Genomic DNA, 12,644 nt, shown 5'->3' on the forward strand with positions numbered 1-12,644 from the left:
GTTTTTCTCAGGTTTTGCTTATTTCTGTATTTGTTTTACATGAACTGAAAATTCTGTCAGACATACATTTTGATTGCATTGAGAACATGTTTCACAGACAGAAGACAGTTAAAAAAAAAAAAAAAAAAAAAAAAAAAAAAAAAAAAGGGAGGTTGTAATTCTAAAAGTCAGGGAAGGAGAAGAGGGGGAAACCTTCCTAATGGCATATTGAGCTTGCTCCTGTCTCATTTGTTAGCTGTGTGAAACCTGCCAACTTCCCTAGTAGAGCTAGTTCTTGTTATAAAGTGAAAAGTTGCAGAGGTAGTTTAGAAACATACTCAGCATCTTACTGCAGACTGGTGATCAGTGATACAATTCCAGCCTTTCACAATACTAGTCCTTCTATTTTCTGGTGTCTTTCTCCCAGTGGAAAAGGTCAGTAGGAATAAAGGCTCTGTGGATAACAAAGACATTGCTTTTCTACACTCTCCTCCTAACAACATTTTACTTTTCCTCCTAAAAATCAGGTTTTGTCTCTGGGGAATTGCATGCTGTTAGAAGCTGTGCTTTCCGATGAGCACTGTGAATAAGATTGCCTCTTCCTTACTTGCCCCTTCCTGGACCTTCATCCCAGTACAACTCTGCTCCACATTAGCTGCCCTCCCATAGCCCACAAAGCACCCACGTTGGCAGCCCCAGCTGGCACTCTGTGAGGTGTGTCCATGTCCCTGGGGAAAGGTCCACAGGAAATCAGTCCTTCAGCATCTCCTGTCTCAGCTGCTGACACCAGTCCATAAGGAGAGCATTACCCATGCTGGGAGAAGAGCCAGAAGAGACAGCACTCCAGTAGAGTTTGTTGCAGAAGCAATTATAAGGTTACAGTGGTGAAAACCATGACAGCATTACCAATTAGCATTTTATTTCTTTTTTTTATTGCTCATTACAGCATTCATTCAGAAATATCTTCTGATATCAATTCTATCAATTCTGATATCAATTGCTATGACAAATTACTGTTCTGTAGCACAGATGCTGATGTTGCTGCATCCATATTTTTAGGCTTTTCTTTATAACATCTGTAATTTTGATAAGAGTCTAGGGTTCTCTCAGTTCTGATTGCTTCCCTGGTGTTATTTATAAGCGTGGAAGTATTTCCTAACACATATACAACGATATTGCAGCCATGATGACTGCTTTAAAGAATCTCAGCTCTTTCAAGATCCAAAATTCACCATCATCAGTCTTTTATTAAAAGGATAATGTTAGCAATATGTGATTTGCTATTTTCATGTATCTATTTTTCTCCCTTGGAAACTCAGCTTTGCCTACCGATCTCTTCCAAAAACATAATCCAGCTTCATTCTCTAAACCTAGAGTCCTCCTGGGATATTTAATCATGTCTAAGCTATAAGGAATAAGTCAAGTTGCTCTCCTGGAGGAAATTCTTCTAGTTTAAGATATAGTTGCTGATGCAAATGATAAGCTGAAATATGGAAATGTTTCAGAAAAAAAAAAAGCCAACAAACTTGCATTTGATAACAATGAACCATTTCAGCAGATTTCAAAAAATCACCTTGAATTAAAGTTTTCAATTTCTTTTGTTAAATCAATATTTTTAAGCAACTCAAGGTAATAAATTGTTTATATGCAACTTAAGCTGTTTTTAAACAAAACTTTCCCCAGCTTTTTCAGTTTTTTAGATTTAAAAGAGTATGGGATTTTTTTGGTTGATTGAGTTTTTTGGAGGTTGGGGGTATATACAATTTACTAGAATTACAACACACTTGAGAAAAATAAATGAACAAACAATAACAAAAAAGCCTAGAACATTTCTGATAAGTTGAAGTTACTACAATATTAAAATTAAAAAATTGTACGTTTGACAGGTTAGACTCACAGTAACAGTGCTCATCTGGTTTCTTGTTCTATTTCCTTTACTTCATTTCCATTCTCAGCTGGTGGCAAATATCTTCATTTCTTGATGTTGTCTTGGATCAGCAGCAAAAAATACAGTGGTGCTTGTACACGGACAGGTTGTCCTAAAAATCTTTCAGACTTTGCTTGTAGAAGGAGTATTAGAAATCTCACGGGAGATTTCTCTTCCAGATTAAATTTTTATAGTGGTGTCCCTCCAGACCAACAACCTCTTTCTCTCCTCCTATTGTGGATTCAATCAGTGTTTTATATATTAAGAAAAAAATAAATTGAGAGTATGTAGTCAACTACAAGTTTATCATTTAAAATTTTTGTAAAATTTTAGGATCATTACATATTCAAGATATCAAGTCTGATTGCTTATTTCTTACTGCTGGAATATGTATTCTCGTGTGCTGCTATATACCTATTTGTTTTAGTTAGCCTTACTTATACCTTAACCCACTAGGAGCTCTTAGAAATACCCATTTGCTGGCTTGTGCTCAAGGTGGCAACCTCTGACCTTTTGATTTTCCATTTTCCACATAATTAATTGTTGGTCACTTCAAACAAATATTGGCAGAGGAAGGGGGAAAATGAAACAAGAAGGATTTGGAAAGCTCACGTTTCCAGCCCAACCCCTTGGATAAAAGGATAGTTTTTTTTCGTCTGCCTAATTTGTTTCAAGTTGCAGCACTAAGGTCAGGCTAAGCCAAGAGAATGAATGGAATAAACGTCCTGATGGGCTGCCCGAAGCTGCCTGGTGTTACAGATCAGCATAAAACCAGCTCTCTTCCCTGTGCCTGGGCCGATGTAACTCACTGGAGTGGCAAATTACATCAGACCTACAGCTGTAACCCGACATTATGATTAATTTGATCAGTAATTTCTCCTGTTTTTCATTTTAATCGGTGTGACTATTCTGCTGTGGCAGGTCTTTCAGATCTAATTAAGATAAATTTCAGAGTAAAAGACTTGGCAGAATTTTCGAGTCAAATCCGAGCGTCAAGTGTGAAGACCTGCAGCACCAGTCAATCAATTTCCAGTAAAGACGGCGGGCTGTAACTCAGCAATCAACCCATTAACACTTAAGCAAATTTCATAATCTCCAGGCCTGTGCTTAGTCACTCTTTCAAAACATTCTACCTACTAATAAAAAAAGAGAAAGCATTATGTTTTTTAAACACCTGTCTTAAATTGCACGTGCTAAAGCCACCGGCGGAATCCACAAGTGGACACTGATAGATCTCTGTAGCACGGATGAAAAAGGCTTAATTTTCAACTTTAAAACACAGCCTGGAGTGACTTTTTTTTTTAGTTTTCAGATGCTCATTAGTACAAGGAGCCTTGAATGGCATAACATCGAGACTACAACAGTTCTAGAATATTCCTCCTCCACCAAATTCAACAAGCCCACCAGATGCTCTCTGTTCACTTCTTCCATTTCCTTCCAAACAGAAGTTCTTCTCTCACAGAACTAGAAACCTGTGATTATTTGTAATTTAAATAATATATTATTATTATTTGTAATTGAAATATATATATATACTGTTAAAACGAAGTAAGGAGTGTGAAAAAATAAGGGAAAATAAAGAAATAAAGCAGTGCTTTGGGATATTCCATCTACATAAATTTTTGGAAATAGGAGTGAGAAGAGAAATTAAGATAAATGACCACTAGGAAATGCAATCCACGGGTCTCAAACGAGTATCTGAGGAGCTGTGTCATTTTTTTCTGTCTCTAAGGTCCTCAAGAGTTTTCCTGTCTAGTCAGAGAGATTTTGGGAACAAAAGACCTTACAGAAATATGGATCCTTTCCCAAATTTGTCCTGGGATGATATTATTTATTTATTTCCCTATTTATTAAATACTTAGTTACTATAGAGACTTTATTAAATGCTCCTATTTCAGAAGCAAGAGCTCTGTTTTCCTCTCCTTCAGAGAATTCTCTAGCAAATGGTTTCCTATATTAGCCTCAGCTTCTGCCCCTTGGGTGCTAATAATGCCAGTTGTTTTGCTCTAAGATTAATTTCCTTTGCTTTAAATGTGAGTCAGACACCAGAACTCCGTGTGCTTCTGAAAATAGCAACACCTGCAGAGTATATTTGGATGGACCAGGCAGCCAGTGCTCCAACTGAGAGAAGGTTTCCTCAGGGAACAAAGAAACTGGCTTATAAAGTCTCTTTGAGAACCCTTAAACATCTCTGTGCTCTGTTTAAACACAGTATTCAATAGCCTTTCACCTCAAAGACCCAATGCCTCAAAGACCCCAAAAAAGCAGTGAGCTTCTAGGAGCCGGAAGACAGCTGAGGAACAGATATGAAACCCTACACAGCGTTCCCCCAGAAGGGATGAGGAGGATTCAGGGAGCACCCAGAAGAACTGAAAAGAGGAAAGGATGCCCTGGATGCAATGAAACTCAAAACCAATGTATTTTCTCAAACAAGTTTCAAATCTGTGAAAAGGAATGTCTGTGTTGTTTCACAGAACTATCACAGAAGCAGTGGCAAAAGGAAAAGCCCAAAACAAAAGAAGTTGTTGTGAATGATAACAGCACTTGGATATGTTAAAAGCATGTTTGTATGGTATATCAGTATGACCATGACTTTCTAGTTAGCAGAAATTTTCAGATGAATACTCTCTTCTTTACCACCTTTACCAACTCAGAAAAAAAATCATTAAAACGTAAGAATACTCAGAAATCCAAAAATGTCAGTAGAAAAAGTTTTTTGTTGGAAGGGGCAGAGGATGAAATCCACAAAAACATTCTTAAGAGTCCAGCAAAGCCGATTTAATTGAGATGATTGCAGTGGAAGTTCCATGTTATTAATTTAGAGCTGAGATCTAGATCATGGAATCACAGAATGGCTTGAGTTGGAAGGGACCTTTGAGATCATCTAATTCCAACCCCCTGCTATAGGTAGGTACATCTCCCTCTAGACCAGGTTGCTCAAAAATCATCCAGCCTGGCCTTGAATTCTTTCAGGGAGAGGACATTAACAGCATCACTGGCAGCCTGTTCCAGTGTACCATCACCCTCACAGGAAAAATATTTCTTCCTAATGCCCAGTCTAACTCTACCCTCTTCCAGTTACAAACCATTTCCCCTGTTATGTCAGATACTGAAAAGTCCTCCCTGAAGCCTTCTCTTCTCCAGGCTGAAGAGCCCCAACTCTCAGCCTGTCTTTTCATACTTCCTGGAAACACACCTAAGATCAGCACTAAAACAGGCTCACTCTAAGCAGGTGATGGGTATGAAGCTTCTTGAATAAATATGTACTTGATGTGTCCGTATTGCCTGTTGCCTTGTGTTCTATCTGATGTCCAACTGACACCAAAATTGGAAAATGGGTACAAACCCCTGCCTTGCTCACCGTTTATTATATATATATTATATATATTTATATTTATTATATATATTTGTCAAGCTGATTGTGAAGTAACTTGGGAACAGATTCTGACAGTCAGACATTGCACAGCATCATGCAGCAGGAAAGTGAAATTATATTATCAAAATTTAGAAAAAAGTTTCAATGGTATGGCTGGTGTCATAATATTGATAAAGTTTTCTTGATCTCAGGAGCCCATGAGGACAAGAAAATAAAACAGGTCTCTAATATGAACACAGACATAAACACAAGCCCCTTGACTGTGCTCCTTGTGAACTTATCTCAGCTTCCCTGTTCAAACAGAGTTCATTGTTTCTTCTGTATCTTAAAAATATGTAAATTTACCATAGTGTCAGTACACACTGAGATTTCTTTAAAGTGGATTTTTCCTTAATGAGAAGCCAACCAGTGAATGGGGCTGGGGAAAAAGGGAAGGGGAGGTTTGGGTTTTGTGACTGTTGGAGCCTCAGGCATCTGTGTACACATTCTCCTTCATTTACAGCTGAGTGTTGCAGCCTTTCTGCTTTTCTTTTCTCCTTTGTTATAAAAGTGTTGAGGTGCCAAATACATTATTTAAGATTAGTATGAAAATTTAATCTGAAGGAGGTTCTGTTTTTGCTATCCTAGTTTGCTATTACTTGGAAGATTTTTTTCTGCCATTGTCATCTCTCCACTTCCCTTCTTCCCTCCTTTTATTATTATTTTTTTCTTGCTCATCATCTTCCGTCAGCTCCAGTTATTGCAGGTAGGCTTCTATGACAAAAAAAGTGCTTTAGGAAATAGTTCTGAAAATGGTCAGAATAATTTTACAGTGGGGCAATCCCTGGGGGATTTCCTGTTTGTCTGTTCCTATCCACACATGAACAGAGCAGTAGAAATCATTGGGAATTCTTCTAGTCCTATACTGTGACTCTTTATTTTATTTATTTATTTATTTGTTTGTTTGTAGATATGTCTGTAGGTAGGCTGATTTTATCTATACCACTAAAACAGACAGCAAATGTCAGCACCAGAAGCTAACCTCCCATTTGGAGCCAGTTAAATACACATTGCGGATACAAACCACCTCATCCTGGCAGTCAAGCAGAAAAATTGGCTACTTAGTACTTGGCTCATCTAACTTTACACAGTGTATAATCAAGATCTTACGGCTCCAGAAATTTAATTGAATGGAAACTCTGTAAAAGTGCTAACTATGTTTTCGAGTTGCAACATTGCTGACCATTCAAGAACCTATACAGTTTGCTCTGTAATAACATTAAAAATGCACAGGAAAGTTATACTTGGAGAAGCATATTTTCCCAGAAGTAGAAGTTTCAAGGTCCTCAATTTACAACATGAGCTAGGTTGCCTTTCACCTTTTGATGGCTTTGTCTCAATCAACTGACACAACAAAAGCAAAAATAAGACAACAATTATCTACATGAGGAATTTCACCATTTTAAAATGAAGGGGTGAGGGTCCTTCCATCATCTACCTGACCCACAACCCACTGAAACGCATTTCTGCTTTGGAAAATTCTCCTTGGGTTTGCTACCCTTTGCAAATCAGTTATAACCCTTCTTCTTAGTGATTTTGCCTTCACTAGTATACATCTGGGACCTCATTGCTTATGTAATTACAAGAAGTCAGGCCCTGGAACCTAAAGTAAGGTTTTTCACCTTTCTACATAATCATTAAAAGCCTTTCTAAATGTAATAGTTTTATAACTACAATCCAGCCCACTGAACTGAGCAAAGAGTGCTGATAAAATTAGAGCAGAGTATTACAGAACAATCTGACAAGAATTGTTTGGAGAGTTTTAGCTGGTGTACTGTGCCCCAGCAGTATTAATTTCTGATCATCCAGCAACAGTACCTCAATCAGGTATACCTAAGCAAGTCACTTTCATTTAATTTGCTTTCTGAAGGACATGACAGCATCTGTACATTTTGAGATGTAATTGCTGTTATCCTTCAGAGTTTTTGAAACAAACACAATCATCCTCCTGAATTACTGACTTTCCATGACAATTTTTTGAGGTTGCATTGTTCTAAACTAATATCTCTCAGACAGATCCTGAATAATGTAAGAGGATAAAGCCCACATGAAAAAATCAAGAATTCAGAAATGAAATTTAAGCTGGCAAACTTTAACTTAGCTGATCTTTATTCCCTTAATATTCTTCAGACAAACCCCATTTCATTCTGCTTCATAAAGATCATTACCTTAGAGGCCATAATATCTCTGAATTTAATTTTCAGCCTATTTTGAAGATAAAGCATTAGACATTAAAAAAAATCCACATTCTAAGCAGCCGTGATGAACTGGATATACAAACTGTTGCCAAATGTGTGCTCTCTCCTTTTTTTGCTTTATGCTAGTACAGTGAAAAACAATTTCAGATCCAGTCTTCAAGCTAAACCTATGGAGTTAAAACTGCTTTTCTCTGCAGGATTTAGGATGAAATGTCAAATTTCATGGAGGAGATCTCAGTATTGCTCTGCAGTAGAAAATATCCAACCACATTCTTCAGCCATATGTCAAGTGCAAGAGTTGCTCCTCTGGAGTTATATCTGAGCGTTACTTGTTTGCATATTAATGAATTTCACTGTTATCAGTAATGTGACACAGCATGTTCAAGTTCTTAAGTATTTCTTAATTATTTCTTAATTTCTGATCTTAGAAAAGCTTGAGGAGCATTACACTTGCTGTAGACATGGCTAGAAGGCCAAATCAATGGCCCTTGCACACATCATTATGGCTAGTGCTGAAGCACTATACTTAGTCTAGGTTTCTCTAGTGGGTGTCACTACATAGCATACATGTATAGTTGAACAAATTTAGGTATTCACAGCAACTATTCATGTTGAGTAGAGGAAGTAAGGCAAACCTTCCCCCCACCTCCTCCCCCCAGTTTCTTCATTAAAGCTGCACCAAAGCTGACAAACAATGGGTTATAGTCCATTGGCTGTTGGTCAGAAAGCGTCCCAACCATGTGGCTGGCTTAGCAGTACTGGCTGGACTCAGCCTAGTGGGAAGCACAGACCTCTCACTTTGGTAATTTTCATAAAGTTTTTTGAACTAAAACCTCCACAGAATACTTGAATCCCATCTTCCACTACTGTCTGGTCTGTAACTCCTAGAATGTCCTCAGAAGGGTCGTTAGGAGGATACGGTTGCTAAAGTGAGCGCCAAAGTAACTCTGTAAACACACAGACATTGGCATCTCCAATTCCTATGCAAGGAATTGTTGATTTTACTTGCTCTTACTCTTCATCTGTGAGATAAGACTCTGCAGAGCCATCAGTGGAATCAGAGAATCACACACGGCTGGAAAAGACCTCCAAGATCATCAGTCCAGTCATCAAACCACCACCACTGGGTCCACTAACCATGTCCCTCAGTGCCACATCTGCCCTTTTCTTGAAAACCTCCAGAGACAGTGACTCTACCATCTCCCTGGGCAGTCCGTTCCAATGCATTACTGCTCTTTTTGAGAGGAATTTTTTCCCTGATTTCCAACCTGAACTTCTCCTGGCACAACTTGATGCCATTCCCTCTCATCCTATCACTGTTACCTGGGTGAAAAAGCCAACCCTCACCTCACAACAGCTCCCTTCAGGTAGTTGTAGAGAGCGATAGTGTTTCCTCTTGAGCCTTCTCTTCTCCAGACTAAACAATCTCAGTTCCCTCAATAACTCCTCATAAGACTTGTGCCACAGAACCTTCACCAGCTTCACTGCACTTTTTTGGACACACTCCAGGGCCTAGAAACTGCTACTCCTGGTCTGTATCTGGAGGTTATAGGTGAGACTGGAAGTACTCACAATCAGAAGAGATTTAAAGTGGGACCAGCGGATGTATGAGAGCTAAGATTCCAAGTTCAGATTTCAAATTCTTGAGATATATTCATTGAGATCATCCTCTTTTTCTTCTTATTTGAAGCCTAATTTCTGTAAGCTATTTTCTATTCTGTGAGCTAATTTCTGTTCTGTCTGGAAAATGGAATGAGGTAAAAGTATTTAGTAGGCAGTTATAGCAACATACAGAATTTGTAATTAGTATGCATATACTAAAGCTTCACCAAAACAGTAAAATGTAACAGAAGCACCTCTGGAACCATTCCTGTCTCTGTGTTTCAATAATTTGCATATTAAGGGTCCCAAAGCAGTAACTAGCATGACAGACTGGGCATTAAGTGGTGCCTAAGAAGCCTTTAAGACAATTTACAAGAGAAACTCTAGAAACATTATACTCTATTGTAGGAAAAAGCTCAGGAAGCAAGGATACATTTACAATGGACTTTTAAGTCATCTATCTAAACCATTACAAAATCAGATTTGATGCAATTCAGTTGCAACTTGGGTTAATGCAGGTTTAACTGGCCACAATAAGAAAACATAGCTTATTGTAAGCCAATTCCCTTAATTGCTTCAAAAAGGATTTTTTAATTATTAAGCTAATGCAGTTTAATTTCTGTAGCACATGGCTGAAGCCAGCAGTGTGGATAAGACTTTTGAAGTGTGGTCTCAAAATCTAGGGAATAAAGTGAAGAGAGACTGCTCAATATTACTAGCTTACTTCTAAGTGCAGTTTCACTACCCAACAAAAGAGGCGCTGCTCACTTTTCAGATCTCCCTGGCATTTATACAGAACCACACTTGCTGGCATAGTCAAAGCCATTCTTGCAGGACATGAATACTGCATGAAACATATTGTGTGAGAACACCCAAGTGTAAGAAATTCAGACCGTGGTTTTATAGCTCTTCTGTTTCTGTTCTATTTCTGTACAGGAGTTCTAAGATGGGAAGAGTCCAGTATCAGTTTGAGTGCCATAGCTGTTGACATGGTCTATTAGAAAACATTCATGTTGGCAGAGTGAGCCAAGGACTGGTATTAATTCTGGCATTCTGATCTCTGGAGTCTATACCAAGCCTCTTAACAGAAGTATTTGATCCTAATCAGGACAAACTTTAGGACTGTGGATTGAAGAGGAACTGCATTCCATCCATCCATCTCTTGCACACATACACTAGTGGAAGCTCTACTTTTAGGGACAGTCAGGATCACCTGCTGCTAAAATGAGCAGTTAATTTTGCTGCTCTCATAAGTTATGAGGTGTGACTGCTGGGAAAATGCTCTTTGTAAAGATCCATGGAAAAAGAAAAACAAACAAGATAGTTTTCTATGGGTTTTGTGGTATGGGCTATGTGTGTATGTATGAACAAAAGATGCTTACTCTTCAGAAAGAAACAAGCTAGGACCATCATTAATTATGGTTTTCTGACTTACCTTTTGGCGTGTTCTAAGCTGCTTGCCTATGAAGATTAACTACTGTGAGGTAGAATTTATTTTGTATGGCCAGAAGTTCATTTGATTTCCCCCTGCAAAGGGAGTATGCACCTCCTTTTACTAAATCATTAGAGATTTGTACACAGTGCCTTACCTGCAATGGGTTTGGTGAAGTAAGAGGAGATGGAAGGCCGTGCCCTGGTGACTGGCTTGGTTTCTGAGGGGAACTGGAGGACTGTGGGACTGAAGGCGGCTGACTCTGGCTTTGGGGCTGTGTTTGGTTCTGCTGTGGAGGTGCTGATGGCTGTGGCTGTGGCTGCTGGGTCTGCTGGGGTGGCTGTGGAGTCTGTGACTGCTGAGTTTGCTGCTGCTGCTGCTGGCTTTGCTGCTGCTGCTGCTGCTGCTGCTGTCCTTGCTGCTGCTGCTGCTGCTGTTGATGCTGGAGCTGCTGAAGATGCTGAAGCTGTTGAAGCTGGGAGTTCAGGGATGAGGTAGCTATGAATAGAAGAGAAAGAGTTTTGTAGGTTTCAGCATTACCTGTCATGTTAAAGATATCCTTAAGTTCTTAAGTTCTGATTCTAATATATTGTGGGGCATGGTGCCCAGTAAGGTCAGCTGGTGTCAGACTTCAGGTTGTGGCAACAAATTAATTAACATGTTCCCAGCAATGAATGCTGTGGTTCCATGCTAAGAGATGGGCTTCTGTGAGGACAATGAAAGCTAATCTGCAGTGGGGCTACAGCCCTGTATGCTGCACAGGCCTCCAAGCTGACTGGCAGTCTTGGCTCAGACAAAGTTACAACTGAAGCCAATGGGAACTTTCCCTGCTAAAGAAGAGTCTCAGGATAACACTGCACATATTGTGGCAAGCGCTCATAACACAAACTGGTGCTGTTACATAGAGCCAGATAAAGCCATAGTTGTAAAATAAAGAATGCTCTGAAAAGAGCTTTGTAACATCTATATACTGCAGGTGTCAAAAAATAGAATGTTCAACAGTGAATTTTTTGGTACAATACATAGGTAGAAAAAATACTCCATAAAATGCATGCCTCTGAAATTACAGCTGCTCCTTATAATTCACAGCTAAAAGCCATAAATTTCTCCTGGTGAAACAATGTAGGCATTTTGAAAACTTGCACTGCTTGCTTACTTCTGGTAGCAAAAGTCTGTCATGCTGTGCAAGCATGTGCTCCAAAGTGGTCTTCCAGTACCCAAAGGAGGCCTACAGGAAAGCTGGGGAGGGACTTTTTGTAAGGGCAGGTGGTGACAGGACAAGGGGAAATGGATTTAAACTGGAAGAGGTAGATTTTGACTAGATATTAGGAAGAAGTTCTATGAGAAAATGGAACAGTTTTCCAAGCAAGGTTGTGCATGCCCCTTCCCTAGAAGCATTCAAAGCCAGGCTGGATGGAGCTCTGAGCAACCTGATCTAGAGGGAGGCGTTCCTGCCTACAGCAGGGGGTTGAAAGTAGATGATCTCAAAGGTCCCTTCCAACCCAAACCATTCTGTGATTCTATGAAATGTGAGCCTTGGAAACCAGTAGCTCTCATCAGTCTTTCGGCACAAAGGTTCAAACTTTATCTCCCTAATTGACTGAGGCATTGATTAAACTCAAGAAGTTTGCCACAGGGACATCACTAAAGAAGAGCACATTTAAAGCAGCAGCCAGAATACCACAGGAACCTGGTGCTTTCTCAGATTACTCCCTGAATAAGTCACCTGGGGCTCTGTCATTACACAGCTTTGGGGTTGTGACAGATACCTATAGGATTCCAAGTTGAACAGCTTATAAGGTCAGCACACTACTTTACCCTCTGTACTGCATTCCCAACATCATTCTGTATGCTAAGTTCCATCATCAGAAGCCAAAGTAAACTGGGTGTGAATCAGATCCGTTGTTTCTAAAATGAGATTCAGATGTCATGGACAAAAACACTGTTTGGAAACTGGCAGATAAAGCCAAGTTATTCCTACTTCTTTTAGTGTTGAAATACTTGTTTCAGCTTTCCAGATGTTTATACTCTGGGGATGAACCTAAAGTCTTGGTATGGCTTATGAAATCAATGAACCATAAATTGGGTGGA

At 39.3% G+C, this 12,644-nt stretch overlaps 1 protein-coding gene across 1 annotated transcript in view; it reads right to left on the bottom strand.

Annotated features, from left to right (window-relative positions):
- The window catches only part of POU6F2 (POU class 6 homeobox 2), a 304,914-nt gene that overhangs the window by 84,054 nt on the left and 208,216 nt on the right, over positions 1-12,644 (bottom strand). The window contains exon 5 of the mRNA XM_042834233.1: positions 10,711-11,051. Coding sequence (XP_042690167.1) covers positions 10,711-11,051 — 341 coding nt within the window. The remainder of the gene's footprint in view (positions 1-10,710; positions 11,052-12,644) is intronic.

The sequence above is a fragment of the Centrocercus urophasianus genome, unplaced genomic scaffold (genome assembly GCF_019232065.1).
Source record: "Centrocercus urophasianus isolate 14NV4802_14NV808 unplaced genomic scaffold, USGS_Curo_1.0 seq_44, whole genome shotgun sequence".
In the NCBI taxonomy this organism is placed as follows: Eukaryota; Metazoa; Chordata; class Aves; order Galliformes; family Phasianidae; genus Centrocercus; species Centrocercus urophasianus.